The sequence below is a fragment of the Corvus hawaiiensis genome, chromosome 16 (genome assembly GCF_020740725.1).
Source record: "Corvus hawaiiensis isolate bCorHaw1 chromosome 16, bCorHaw1.pri.cur, whole genome shotgun sequence".
Taxonomy (NCBI): domain Eukaryota; kingdom Metazoa; phylum Chordata; class Aves; order Passeriformes; family Corvidae; genus Corvus; species Corvus hawaiiensis.
The window spans coordinates 6,393,276-6,408,059 of NC_063228.1; the positions used below are offsets into that span (position 1 = coordinate 6,393,276).

Below are 14,784 nucleotides of genomic sequence, written 5' to 3' on the forward strand. Positions count from 1 at the left end.
CCCTCAGGCCTGATGTGTTTCACCCTCAGTACCCTGGATGGGAACACAGAAATGCAAAGCAGCCCCTCCCTGGGTAGCCACAACCTGAAACACCAGAACGTGGAGCAGCTGAAGGAGACTGGCAGGACCACTGCATTTCACCAAAAAATGGAGGATGTGAGCATGGGAAACACAAAAGGAAAAGCACAACTTAACACCAGCACTCCCCTTGTGGAGAGGGAGAGAAGGTAATGCCTTGCTTTCCTATCTTAACAGGAAAAAAGGTATTTATACACCTGAAAACTTCAACTTGTCAATCCAACCCCAGGCCTTTCTGTGACACAGCTGCAGCCTCAGCCACAGGGAAGGTGGCAGAGGATGGATGTCCTGACAGAGCAGCAGCATGATGATCATTAAACACATCCTGGTTCTCAGAGATCATTTATAAATCTGTAGTGGTTAAGAAAGGCTTTTGGAAGGAGAAGGTCCTGCTGAGCCTGTGCACCTGGATCAGAGTTTGTGTGACTAATCCTTGATGTGGATTCACACTGTGTAAGCTAACAGGTCCCATAAAGAGGGCTGGGATAAAGTATGTTGTTCTGCAGCTACTACTGGTACAATAGCACCTTGCAGGGGTGTAAAGAAAAACAAAACCCTTCTGCTTTCCCTTCCTCTTATGTTACCTGCTGTGAGGAGCTGGAGTAGACCAAGGGATTAATTTCATAGCAATGTAATTTCTTTGTCCTGAGATGTGCACTCCCAGGCAGGACATATGAGGCAGGGCACATGGAAAATGCTGGCAAGTGCATGGAGGTGGCAGGAGGGGGCTGGACCTTGGTTCGTACTAGTAGAATTAATTTCAATTTTAAGATTACTTCTGCCCTCTCTCTGTGCAGTAATTCCTTTTTCCTAGTGGTCCTGGTATCCCTCACATGAGGAGAAGGGATGAGGAATGGAACATGGCACCCCTTCAGGCTGTCAGGCTCCCTAAAGCCTGTGATATGTGAACAGGCTGGTTATCATTCCCCACTGGATGTGATCCTAATTAGCATCTGTGACTGCTTTAAAGCAGATGAGAACAAAGGGTCTGTCTGCTACACTCTGCACCCTACACACATGGGTTCTTCTCTGTGTGCCAGAGAGTGCCTGGCATCCACAGGATCACACCTGCTCTGTGCTGCAGGTGGCCCAGGTGTGCTGCTGTCACCTGTGCAGTGTGTCCAGGCAGCAGCTGCCTTGCTATGCTGTTCTACCTGTTCAGTGCTTCCCTGCATTCCTTGGGCTGGGATTCAGAGAGTGCTGCCACTGCAGAATTAACTGTCCCAGTACATCAGTAGGGCACGATTCAGACAGGTAAAATGACGGCCAAATACACCCAAATTGTACATCAGTTACTTCTTTAAAAGTGGCACTGGATTGAGCTTAATTTAGCAGATGACTTGGCATGTTAACAGGAAGAGGCTCTGTGAAGTGTCCCCAGTGCAAGCAGCATGTCCTGGATTGGGCTGGAAGGAGTAGAAAGGAGACACTGATCACGAGAGCTCCCAGCTGAGGACTGTATTTCACAGGAGTGGGGAAAGCCAAGGTCTGCTCGTGTGAAGGCAGAACAGGTGGGTTTTATTTGTAGCAGGCCAGTAAAGCTGAGCATGGCTGGAGTGAGGTGAGGAGTGTTCCAGCACAGGGGCCTCCCTGGCTGCAGTGTGTTCCCCTGACCCATCCCCTGCAGTCTCAGCTCTCCCCCATTGTCCAAGCACCCTTCCTTCTCCAGCTGAGGTTTAGGCGCTGTCTTCCAGCAGTGTGGGGGAAATCACTTCCCAGTCTCCATGCACTGGTAAAGACCATTTTGAGAAAGGATTTTTCTGCAGGAGCACCTCCAGTGATGTCCCAGCTGACTGCAGGGACTCAGCCTCTCCCTGCTCAGATGAGCTGAGCTCTAAGAGCCCTTTGCTTTTCTCTCCTTTTTTGCTCTAGATGCCATTAAGGTGAAGAAGAGCCTGGGGCAGAGGTTCCTCAGGTAGACAGCCAGGCAGGGGGTCAGGCCAGCCACAAGCACTTCCTTCTTCTTCTGTCCCACTGCATTGAGAACCACCTGAGCCACCTCGGCCGCCGTCTGTCCCTGGGCCGTGGTCTTGTCCATAACTGCCAAGGGAAAGCTGAGTGAGCACCAGCACCAGCAGGTAAACCCTCACTGAGATACCTTTCCTAGGAATGCTCTAACTGTACATGGCTGCTTGCTTTGGTTTTTACTCCACAGGTGTAAACACAGGCAGGTGTTCCTCGTGGTTGGCCCAGAAGGCAATAGTTGCTCTCTGGGGAGGCTAAATTTTGGGGCTTGCTGTTCCTACCCTGCATCCAAAGTTGGTTTTTGATCCTTCAGGGCTAACCTATGTCCCCACCAGAGGCCATGTGTTGCAAACACACTTTATAATAACTTGGTGATGTGGAGATGCTTTAGAAATAGGGCACTGAGTGGTATCTCACCTCCATAGCGAGATCCATCTGCTGTGACAGCATTGAGGGACAGGTTTGTCTGGATGTATCCAGGGCTCACAACTGTCACTTCAATGTCATACTGCTCCACCTCTGCTCGCAGACAGTCAAAGAAGGCCTGGGTAGCGTGCTTAGAGGCAGCATCTGGAAAACAGGAAAAGGACAGTGCACCAAGGAGAAGGAGCAGGGCTGAAGGAATTTTCACTTTCTGAATGGGTTTTTCACTGCAATGCAGCCACTTCTCAGCAGGAACCCAAGAGTTGTTCTCCAGCCTCTACATTTGTTTTTGTTTAGTGAATGGCAGCAACAGGTAGCAGGAGTGAGAGGCAATTTAGGAAGACAAAACGTAAACTCAAGTTGAAAACTGGCTGGGATCCTGAGCTTAATATCACAGACCTGCCAAAGCACTCCAGAGTGAACCCAAGCTGCCTCCCACTTCTGATAAAGGAGACCCAAAGCCTTTGGAAGGCAGAGCTGGCTGCCCTGCACGTGCTGAGCACTGGGAACTTGCAGAGCAGGTTCAGGGCTTAGCTGCACATAAGGCAACACCAGATCACACAGGCAGAGCAGGGAAGTGTGGCCTAGGGCAGGATTTTCCCCTGTGAAATGGCTGAGTGACTCCTTTTGCACTGCCTGTGACTGCCACCACCACACCAGCAGCACCAAAGCCAGCTCAGCACAGGCTGCACACCCTGCAAGGACCCAGGCAAGGGCTGAGCTCCTGCTGCCAGATCCACGTGGCTCTGGGCCCTGTGCAAGCATTCTGGGAGCTCCTCAGAACACACTTCCTGAGCAATTGGACCCACATTACCTGCAAAACCCCATGGCTCAGACATTCCAGGCTCTCCCCCATTCAGCCCCACTCCTGACCCACTGTATGCCATCACCACTGTACTTCTAGTGTTTATTTCCAGTGATTTACAGATGCTTGTGTGCCAAACACTCTCCTCTTAGTTCATCCATCTTCTAAAAGGCTTTTTTGCAGTAATCCCACCAATATTTCTTGTCATAACTGATTTAGCATGAAGAGTTTGCTGGATCAAGATTGTTTAGGCTTTTGTTCTGGCATTGTTTGTACTATGGCACTTCATAATTTATTAAAACAAAAAATTCCTTCTTTCTTAGAGGAGGTGATGCAGGCAAATGACAAGGATAAAATACCATAAAATTATGGAATTATAGTAGCTGTCAAGTGTTATAGTCAAGGACTATCAAGCTGTTTTTAAAACATATTCTCCTTCTCCAACCCTTAAAAACTTTAGGACAGGGCTAAGATTTTGTATTTGAGAGTGCTGTCAGTGGTTTGTGACCCCATTGAGGGTGATGCACAGCTCTGCCTTCCCTGCTCGCAGCCAATTCCGTGGAGAGCTAAATGTGGAAGCAGGAGCCAAGTATTTATTCAGCCTGGTGCCCCAAATATGTCTTTCCCATCTTCTGTGGAGGTACTTACATGCAGATCTGAAAGGAATGCTTATTTTGCCTTGCACGCTGCTGATGGCCACAATGTGGCCTTGTCTCCTCTTGATCATGGAGGGGAGAAGTGCTAGCAAAGGACAGAAAAGACCCATTCAGACAACAGTCCTGCCATTGCTGCTGTCAAGAATCAAAGCTTTCAGAGCACTCAGAGATGCTGAAGGGAATTACAAGATCCCTGTTCAGTGCAGGGGTTGGGACAGTGCTTGGGATGCCTGACTGAAGCTGTGTCTGGCTGGGAGGTTCACCTGTGAGGAGACTCCTTGTGGCAGCAGCTGCACAAGGGCTGCTGTGGTGGCTCTGATCTCCCACAGGCTGGGCAGCAGGACTTGCTTTTCCTGCCACCAGAACATCTTCCCATTTCCTGCAGCTGACACGCTGCAGGCTGAGCTTTCTGTGTAACCAAAGCTTCCTAGGAAAGCTGCAGCTCCACTGTAACCCCCACCACGTTCTCCTGTCAGTGTCCTGTCAATGCAGACAGGGTAACTGGACCTCTTCCTAAGTTCCTGCCAGGCTAGAGTCAGGAGATGGAACCAGGTATCATCTCCAATGGGGTACTTCCCATCCAGTCATGCTCAAGCACCTCCTCAGACCTGCCCATAACCCCAAACCTCCCCTCTCACCCTGCGCTGTACCAGGTACAAACACAAGTCAAGCTGTGCTCAGTTGTGCTGGTCTGCAGAGGCATCAGCCAAATCCATGTGGTACCTTTGGTGAGGGCTATAGGTCCAAAGTAATTTGTTTCCATCACTTTCTTATCCACATCCAGTCCTGTGTCCACGATTGTGCCTCGGAAGCTGATGCCAGCGTTGTTGATCAGGATGTCCACGTGACCCAAGGCCTTCAGGATCTCCTCAGCAGCATTTACCACAGTTTTAGTGTCCGAGAGGTCAAACAGCACAGTGTGAGGTTTGTGCGTCTGGGAATAAAGTAAAGTTAGCAAAATACAGTTCACTGCTGGATGTGCCAGCTCATGATGGGATTCCCCAGCTCTGGAAGCACAGGAGCAGGGCCATGCAGGCCCTGTGCAACTGCAGTGCAGCAGTTCCATGTGGCAGGAATACGTGACAGAAATAGGTTGTGCTCGTCTTTCTCTGCTCCTGCAGCCTGTTCCTTATACCTGAGCCTAGGAAAGGGACAAAGGAGATCTTCCTCAAGTACTAAAGTTTTCTGTTGTCTTATTAAAGGAAACACATCTGAAAAAGGCAAAATGTAACCTGTGTGTTTTCTACAGAAGCCAGCAATACCTTTCTTAGCCACTGTCAGCAGGCATAGACTTAAAAAAATAAAAGCCAACAGAAGGAAAGTCACTTTTCCAGATTCAGTGTATGAGGTACAGGTGTAAAGAGCCTGGGCACCCTGCCCTCATGTGCTTTCACTTCCATTTCTAGCCAAGATGGCTTATTTTTGTGGGGTTTTTACAAGGAATGACATGCCACCTACTCCTATAGCAACATCTATCCCTAACCATGGAGTTGCGTTTTTCCTATTGCTCAAGAGACCAACCCACAGGCAATTCTGTAACTTCTGTAACAACCCAAGCAGAAATCCAGGCCACGTGAGCCCACAGGCCTGTCCTTGTCCCACACTCACGTTTTTGCGGTGATTCTTCACGGCACAAAGCTCCTGCACCACCTCTTTGAGCTTCTCACTGTCTCTGCCACAGAGCACCAGCTTGGAGCCAGCTGCATGGAAAGCTTTGGCACATTCTTTGGAGGAAGCAAGGGAGAGAGAAAAGCAAGCATTTGAGTATCAGACAAAGGACAGATCCACATCAAACCTGGTGATAGCTAAAACTTGCAGGGCTCAGAGGTGGCTTTATTGCTGCTGTGTGATGGTGAGGCTGATTTACAGCGAGGTCACAGCCACATCCCACTCTCCTGGGACTGTGACAGACACATGATAGTGGTGAGGCAGCTGCTGTGCTCACAGATACTGTGCTGGTTAGACAGTTATTGTGGTGTTTACACATCCTCCCCCTCAGATGGTCAAATTTGCCTGTGCCTCTTCATTTTTGACTTGAGGCCCTTCTTAAGAGGGACCGCAGTTGCCTTGTGTGTGTTACCTAACACAGCACAGCCTGGTCTTAGGAGTTTCAATTTTAATGAACACCTCCAGAGGTTCTGGAAGCCTGGGATTTAATGGCTTCATCAAGGTGATTCTCTTCATCGGGAAAAGGCTGGAGAAGGGATGCCAGGCTATTGCCCTCCTAATTGCATGTGGATGGCAATGAACACACAGTACTTAGAGGTGGTCTGGTGTATTAATAACTAGGAGTGAGGGGAGTTGTAAAAGATCTTGCAAATGAGTCAATAAGGGAGGAAACTTTACTGTACAATGGTGGAAGTCTCTACACCCAACAGCACTGATGGCGCTCCAGCTGGAAGGTGTCTCCTGGAATACTAATTTCCTCTCTTCTTGATAAGAAGTACAAGATCCTTTACCACTCCCACTCTTTGGCTGTGGCAGGCAGAGAGAACCAGTTCATCTCCTTTGGCCAGTTTGTGAACACCCCTGTCCTTAGGGACAAACTCACATGCAAAGGCAGCATCAATTAACGCTCTATTTGTTCTATAAATGTACTCATCCTAATGAAAGGCCTTGATAGCAGAGAGCACCTTGTCTTCTCTCCAAGCAGCTTTTAAAGCAATTATAGAAAGCAGAATTAGAGAATGTAGCCATTGAAGCAAAACATAAGTTTTAGTTGGAAAAAAATGCTCCCTGGTGTTAATAATGCCAAGAGTCTGAATTCAGACTGGATGGATTTGTACCATGAGAGGAAAGGTACCTTAGCTTGAGGGTGAGGGACAGGGAGAAGGAGTGCAAAGTTTGGCAGAGCAGCTGGAAGTACAACAAACATGAGTGCAGAAAACCCGTTCTGGGAGGTTTTAAAGAAACAGTTTGGCTTCCTGGCTTTTTCAGGATTTAGGGGAAAGACCCCTGACAGCACAAGAACAGCATCTAATTTCTTGCTTTGATGAGCTCCACTTTATACAGGACAGTTAAAATTTTCTGTAAGAAATGCTGAAGACTTTCTTGCATCCAAACCTGCACTGGCTGTGGTTATAACTCAGGTGGGAGCCACATCTCTCGAAATTCAGATCAATAGGAACTTTCCGCTCATTACTGCTTTATTCCAAGAGCTGCTCCTGCCACAACCCCCTGCTTGTCCTGCCCTTGGTGCCCTCCTTTGTGTCCATACCTTTCCCCAGGCCGGAGGTGGCCCCTGTGATCACCACCACTGCTTCCTGCAGGTAGGCTCGCATCCGCATCCACTGCAGCAGCCGGAACAGCGCGAAGATCCCCAAGCTGCCAAAAAGCAGTGGGATGATGACTGTGCTTGTGAAATCCATGAGCTTTCCTTTCTGAACTGTCTTCCTAAAGCCACAGGATGAAAGGAAAGAGATCATTTCACCATGATGAAAATGAGCAAAGGCTTGAAAACTATTTTGAAATTATTTTTCTTAAACCTGCCTTAGACAACCAGTAAACCACCAAGATACCTCTGTAGCTTTCCTCATTGCTTTATTTAGGCTTTGGAAAGTTCACATCAGTACCCAATTTTAAGCATTTAAATAGTAATGTGAACATCCCAGCAGGACACTTGGTATTGCGTCCTGTCAGCTGTCACATAACAAACTTGGGCTTAGGGATGCTGTTCCCGTGTTTTGCCCTAAATTCACCCTCTTGTACAAAGTGTATTTGGAGTGGAAGTTCCTTGGGGCTGGGATAATTCTCCACATTCTTCTGATTGTATAAAACTGCTCGGATTTCTCTAGAACAGTCAGTACCACAGTATCCACAAGCCAGAGATCAGTTACTGTGCATTATCCCAGATGGATATAAGCCAGTCTGTCTTTTGGAGGCTCCAGGTTTTCTCTCTGAGCCAGTTATTTGCTTAACACACTGAAATCTCATCCTGGAATTGGATTCTGATACCAAGGCATAGCCCTAATCTCCTTGCTAAGCCATTCCTTCACGGGAGTAGTTTATGTGACAGCTTACTACAGGGCCAAAGAGCAAGTGGGACTTCTGTGAAAAGGCCACTAATTCTCCCTCAGTATATCCCTGAGCTTTTATCAAAGCTTGGTGAAAGAGTAAAGTTAATTACAACTCCTTCCTGGAATCTTCTGGGTCACACATAAAGTCAAAACCAAACATCAGTGTATTTTCCCTTCCCTTCTTCCTTGTGCAGGCAGAGTTTGAACTCTTGCAGTCTGAACTGCAAGACAGGCCTTTACCGGGAAGATACTGGGAAATTCTAGGCACACAGTTTGTGCTCCTTCAAACAAAAGGACAGCATGAGAAGCAGAAAACAAGAGGTAACTAAGGCAGAATTCAATGTCATTGAGTAGGACTGAGCTTGTATGGAACTGAGGGTATGGCAGAGGCTCTGCATGCCATGGAACAGAGCTAATGTGGAAAATATCAGGCTCTTCCAGATATCCATCAGGGGCTTGGAGAGAATTCCTCAAATAGCTGCTCAGTGAACAGCTTGCTGACATAGTAGTGAACTGAATAAAGTAAGTATTTCTGGGGGTACAGCTGGAACACAATAAAATAACACATAAAGACAGCTCTAAATAAACTTGGCAAGGTCTGAAAACAAAACCATCGAGTTAGAACACAGCTCTTCTTGGGGTCCTTTGGAGCTTCCCACTCCTGAACTAACTCATGTGTGTATGAAGTCCTTCCTGGTGTGATCCACTGTGGATAATGCAGGGAGACATCCGGAACAGCAGCTCCCCCCGGGCACAGGAAGCGTGCCCAGAGTGGGAAAGCAGAAACCCAAAAGGAGGATTCAGCTCAGGCCATTGCAAAGCATCTTATTCCTCCAGCCCTTTGCTGAGGGAGTGCACACAGGGTGTATTTTGTACTGGTTTGCAGCCAGGGACTGGTACAGTTGATTTGACATGAGAGAATGGATCTTCCCTGAAATAATTCCTGGGAAAGGGATGTTTTGACACAAGGCCACTGGCCTCTTCAGGCTGGATGAGAAGGTTCTCCTGACTGATTCATGCTCAGCTGGTCATTGAAAGCAGCTGCCTTCTTTATAATTCCCTTTTTTTTGCTCTCTCAAAGGTCTCTTGAGAGTCAGAACACGAGGTGTGGGCAGGAACAACAGGTGCTGTGCTGACATTGGGCTTAGAGGACATTCTGGAATAAAAAAAAAAAATCTTCAGCCCACGATTAAGCCCTTTCATTGTTTCCAAAGTGGGAGCTGACAGGTGCAGTGGCACTTCCCTCATGAGGCACTGGAAAAATCTAGCCCTGCTCTGGTTCTGGTTTCAGTGAAATGCAGGTGAAAAGGTAACTGGGAAGAGGGGGCTTTCCTGACACCTCTCCTAACTAAAGCACACTGAGATCTGAAAAATATTTCCAAGTCTTTTATTGTTTTTCTTTCCTTTTTCTCCATGTTATACACAGGAACTGGGCAGATTGTCCATCTCTGTCTGAAGGCTGCAGCAAGGCAAGAATCCAGGCAACAACCTGCTTTGGCAGCTTCCAGGCTGGAGTCTGCATCAACAGGTAACTCCTCTGGGGAGGGGAAACATGGGATGGGGAAGAGAAGGAAGTGGAGCAAGAGAGAGAAGGATTTGCCAATCAGAGATGTAAATCCCTTTATATTAGGGTATGCAGATGCAGTACCTTCTTCCAAGGTGCTCAAATGGCCTCTTAAAAAAACCCCAAAACAAAATCTCAGTTCAGTCAGAGAGAGAGGAGGAGAGAGAGGAAAACCCAGCTGAATAAATTATTTGGGACAGAAGAACTTCTGTAGCACTTCAGACCTACAGCAGCAAGTTTTGCTTTGATTTCGTGACTTGCTTCTATCACAAACCCAACTTTAGGTAACGTTTTGAAGTAGCCAAAGACACTCCAGAGCAGCTAATGCTGTGTCACATTAAAAACGTGGGTGAGGAACACGTGGGTTCCACGCATCATTTGAGATGAACTGAGTATCTCAGACCTCCTGCTCAAAGGTCTGACACCCCACTACCAACTTTGTTCAGTAATTTGGGTATTCATGCTGAAAAAACCCCTGTTATTAACAGGTGATGTATGTAACATCAGGTTTTCAGAATGAGAGAAGCCACTGCTCATAAAATGGTTCCAATCAAGTCCTGTAATTCCCAATTCTCCATCCCAAAAGGCAGGATTGGAACATGCAGATTGTTAGAGAGCAGAAATAACACTGATAATGTGAGCAAATACAGGTGATTGGAAACTTTTTGAAGGCTTCCCATAGAATGAATCACATTTATCCAATAAAAAAAGCCCTCCAGAACTTTCCCCCTGAAACAAAAACTGGATGTTATCCTATAAAAGCCAGGACAATGGTTTCTGAAGGAACGAGGATATTAATTAATAAGGTCAAGGGTGCACTAAAGGCAGCAAAGATGAGACCAGGTCCCAAAGAACCAAACCCCTGAAAGCTTCCCCAATCAACACTGATTCTGCAGCTCCAGGCTCCCAGAATCACATTGTCCTTTACGTGACGAGTGGCAGCAACTGGGAGGCTGCATTCCCAAATCCAAAGGTTGGGGGGATAAAAGGAAGGGAAAAAAAATCTGGTTTTCCTAAGGAAAAAAGCACAGCCCCTTTAAGCTTGAGTAAGGACTTTAGTGTGAAGAAAGCACAATGTCCTACCTGAGAAAAGGGCTCACTTGCAGTGACTCTGAGCTGGAGGCTCCCTCCGGTCCCAGAGCAGGACAGCCCCGACTTAAATTTGGAAATGGCAGCAATCCAAGCAAATGTGCCGAGTCCAGTGCCAGCTGAGCCACGGGCTGCCTCTAAAAACAAACCTTGGGAATACGGGCTCTGACCTTTCCAATGCAAGGGGGGGAATTTAACCCCCAGACTGAAAAGACAGAAGTGACCTCAAACTTCTGAAACCAATGAAATGCCTAAGGAGGAATGCAGCAAGTGACAGAGCTCCTCATTCCAAACAGGAAACAGGAGAAGGAAAACAGCAACCCAACTGCAATTCTCAAAATAAATTTGTCACCCAGGCATCACCTGAAGCATCACCTAAGGAAATTCTGTTGTATCTCAGCAGTCATTCAATGGATCCTGCCTAAGTTCTTCCATAATTGTTATGCAAAACAACAACCTCAACCCATGGTGCAGCAAGAGGGGAAAAAATATGTTTCCAGCACCCAAAAATCAGCCTGGACTTGAGAAATTATCTGGTCTTCCATCTGGTCTAGTGGAAGGTGTCCCTGTCCATGGCAGGGGGTTGAATGAGATGGGATTTAAGGTCCCTTCCAACCCAAACCAGTACAGGATTCTAATAAATCGTCTTGTCATAAATCTTCCTGCCACTTTTACTCAGTTACAAACTGTAATTCCAACCCTCCCACGCGGAAATCCTCTCTTGGGGTTTGGGACAGAAACAAAGGTGGCATGATTAGAAAATTGAAACACTTGTTGTTCCAAAGAGAGCATTTTGCCCACATTTACCAAATCAAGAACCACCTAAGCCACCGTGCGGACATGACAGCTGGCTGTCTCCCTGATTTATCTACAACTACGTGTTTAATGCCAGTACCAGCGGTGAACTCTGTCCTGGAGAGCGCTGGCTGTCCCTACGCACGCCAGCGCCGCGTTCTCCTAACCTCTCCCGCATTTCCCAGACCCCCACCCCTCTCAGGGCCGCACCCGCAGCCCCCCGGCCCCTCCCGGGTGTCCCGTGTGCCCTCCTGGCCCTCCTCGGTCCCCGTCCCCACCTGGTCACCGCCGTCACCATGGCACCGCCGGAAGTGGCGTCGCGGGCACTTCCGCCCGGCTCCGCTGGGCGCCCGCTCCGCCCTGACGCCAACCGGAAGTCGTCGCCGGAGAGCCGCTGCCCTCACCTGTCCTCCCGCCTGTGCAGCCCGGCGGGGGAGCGGCGCTGCCGACCACGGGTTCCGGCCTCTCGGGATTCTCGCCCGCGGGGGGATTGCCCTGGGCCCCAGAATCCCAAAATCCCAAAGGGATCAGGCTGGAAGGGACCACTATGGGGCATCTAGTTCAGCTCCCTGCTCAGCAGGGCCATCCCAGAGCACGGCACAGGGCTGCATCCAGACAGCTCTGGAATATCTCCGGTGAGGGAGGCTCCACACCCTCTCCGCTCTCTGCTCAGGGCTCGGGCGCTGCACAGGGAAGTTTTTTCTCATCTCCAGGTGGAACTTCCTGGTCATCGGTTTGTGTCCGTTCCTCTTGTGCCATTACTAGGTCCCACGGAGTAGATCCCGGTCTGTCTCTGAACCCTCCCTGCACATCCTGAATTCCCATCTGCGGTGGTCACTGTTTTACGTGCTCATTGCTGATTACACCGACCTAAATTCTGTCCTCTTTGGTATCTCCGCATGAAAACGGAAGATGCAGAAACAATCACAGAATAAGCTCAGTTGGAAGGGACCCACACGGGTCATCAACTCCTGGCCCTGCACAGGACACCCCCAAAATCCCACCCTGTGCCTGAGAGTGACACTGGCACAGGACAGGACTCTGTGCAAGGTGTGACTGTGAAGAATAATGGCAAATTCCTGTAGTAGGAGAAAAGAGGCATTTCTACAGAGCCTCTTTCACATCCATGACTGGGGAAAACCTGATTTCTCTGATTTTCCATGAGCTCTGTGCAGAAATGGGGCCTGAATGTGCTGCAGGTTGTGCAGCTTTAAATCCCCTCGCTCGAGTGCTGGCACTGATAAGGGCCATAGAGCATTGCCAGGCTGGCACAAACCTGACTCCAGTGATCCCAAAGTCCAAATGTGCCAGGACTCTTGCCCTGAGGAAGGAAAGGCACAGGGAGCTTCTCCACGTCTTTGTGAAGGTGTTTGTGAGCAGCAGGCACATTTAGAGAGGCATTCAGAGATACTTAAGTGTTTTCCAAGGGCAGTTAATCCCAGATGTCTTTCCATGTGAACACCAGCAGGATAAAGGACAGCTTTTTGCAGCAGCTCTTTGAAAGATGGTTTTATCATAAATTTTTATGATAACTTTTTTCTGCTCCTCTCTTCTAATAAGGAAAACACTGAAATTAATTCAAAGCTTCAGCGTCGGTGCATCATTAGTAAGGAATCAATATTTTAGGGGAAAAAAACCAGAAAATAATTCAAAATCTTCCTTAAAAAAACACATTCTGAAAGGAAGGATGATAATGCACTTTTTTGACTTCAGGGACAATATGGAAGGAAATGGAAGAATCAATAATTTTATTTACACAAATGAAATCAAAAAATCAAACCCAGAAGAAGGGTTATGTTATGGCAGCCTTCCTGGGAGCTCTAGTTGGTGCTGTCTTCTGAAAATCAGAGCTGGAAAAAGCCATTTCAGTCCTTCTTTCCCACCCAAGTGGGGCAGGAAGAGCTGTAGCCTAATGCAGCAGTTACCTGAGAGCTCTGCCCAAGCTGCTCTGGTCATTTACCTGGTATCTCCCAGGTGTTTGTTTTAACAGGGAATGGTCTGTCCCCAGACTGGCAGGAGCTGGGAGAGTTGACTGAAACCAAGTGCCCAGTGAGTCACACAGCAAAGGGTCAGACTGGAGCTGCAATTGGAGAGGGAAAGTCAATGAAGTAAAGCTTGACTTTGTTGCTTTGATTGGAATTCCATTTTCTTTGGTTAATCTAATGTAATTAGCAACAAATTCACCTCTGATTTAAACCTGCTCATTGGCACATCACACACTGGATGGGGATTAGATGATTTACTTATGTCGACATGTCTTTGTTCTCAGAAACATTAGTGGAGAATCTACCCCAAATCTAGGACTGGTTTTGGAGACTGTGCAAGCCCCAACTGGTAAATGTTGGTATAATCTAAAACCATGTTTGTTGTTTCTATTAGCACTCAAATCTCTCCTCTTTTCTTTCTCAGTCTATCTGGCCACAACTGCAAAGGGCCGGAATCCTTTTAGCATGTTAACACTTTCTTGATAAACATCCTGCTGTTCTATCACTGCTCTCTTGCAGTGCAGGAGCTCTTTTTTGAGGGGGAGAAAAGAAAAGATCTCCAAACTCAATGAACTATTTGTACTTGTGTTTGGTGACATCTGCTTTACTGCATTACTGAGTGCAGATCTGCAGCCTTTTAACCCTAGTCTCTAGGGCAGCAATTTTGTGCCCTAGTTCTTGTGGGCTCTTATTTGTCACCTTTTTTCTCCAGGAGTACAAGATGTAGCTTCTTGCTGTAAGAAAAGCTTTGGTTGCTTACCCTAAGAGCCAAGATCTGGGCAGAAATCCCCACAGGGTAATAAAACTTCCCCAGGGAAAACATCCCTGAACTAGCTTGAACTGAGAGCTGCCGGTTTCACAGTGCCTTTGGCTGGAAGATGTAAATGTTCAAAGGGCTGTGGCATGATTAAAGATTTTCTTGTCTCAGCCTCTCATACAAGGGTGCAGACTCTCCTCCTCCCCTCCCTGCTCCCATAATTGGGTTTATAGGAGTGAATGAAAACATTCTAGGGTGGTAGGGGAAAAAAACAAGACCTGGAATGGAAAACAGAAAAATAAGGGCTTCTCAGGGCTTTTCCAATTCTTTGCCCTGCAGCTCTTTGTAGATTTGTCTGTGTCTCTTCCAGACAGTGACCCAAGAAGATGGGGCTTTTGCCCCATCTTAACTTTTGCCCCAGTTATAGTTCTGGTTTGGACCTGGGCTCTGACTCAAGGACATTGAACTCCTTTCAGAGAACTCTTTCTGGATACTTGGTCACTATTTTTCTCAGCTCTTGTCTCTGGGAGAATTTTGCTGCAGGTTCAGTTCATTGCAGTTCAGTTTTTTTCCACCACCTGAGTATTATTTTTCTTTTCCAGCTATTTTCTATAGGGTTTGTTTGTAATTACTGTCTCCTCCAGAGCCTGC

General features: G+C 47.6%; 1 protein-coding gene across 2 annotated transcripts; it reads right to left on the reverse strand.

Moving 5' to 3' along the window:
- Positions 1-1,359: 1,359 nt before the first annotated feature.
- Positions 1,360-11,773, reverse strand: DHRS7B (dehydrogenase/reductase 7B). 2 transcript variants are annotated; one of them, XM_048320712.1, is made up of 7 exons: positions 11,670-11,773; positions 7,145-7,320; positions 5,536-5,651; positions 4,651-4,861; positions 3,920-4,012; positions 2,461-2,613; positions 1,360-2,118 (listed from the first exon to the last, which is right to left on the reverse strand). In XM_048320712.1, the coding sequence occupies exons 1-7, from the start codon at positions 11,687-11,689 to the stop codon at positions 1,913-1,915; spliced, it is 975 nt and encodes a 324-aa protein (XP_048176669.1). In that variant the 5' UTR covers positions 11,690-11,773; the 3' UTR covers positions 1,360-1,912. The 2 variants fall into 2 exon arrangements, with proteins under 2 accessions (XP_048176669.1, XP_048176671.1); XM_048320714.1 differs by lacking the exon at positions 11,670-11,773 and adding an exon at positions 10,591-11,548.
- Between the last annotated feature and the right edge of the window lie 3,011 nt (positions 11,774-14,784).

Coding starts and splice junctions, on each gene's coding strand:
- DHRS7B (XM_048320712.1), bottom strand. CDS start 11,689: ATGGTGACGGCGGTGACCAG. Junction 4,862..5,535: donor TGAAGAATCACCGCAAAAAC/GTGAGTGTGGGA, acceptor CTTTATTCCCAG/ACGCACAAACCTCACACTGT. Junction 2,614..3,919: donor CATTCCTTTCAGATCTGCAT/GTAAGTACCTCC, acceptor CCTGTTTTCCAG/ATGCTGCCTCTAAGCACGCT.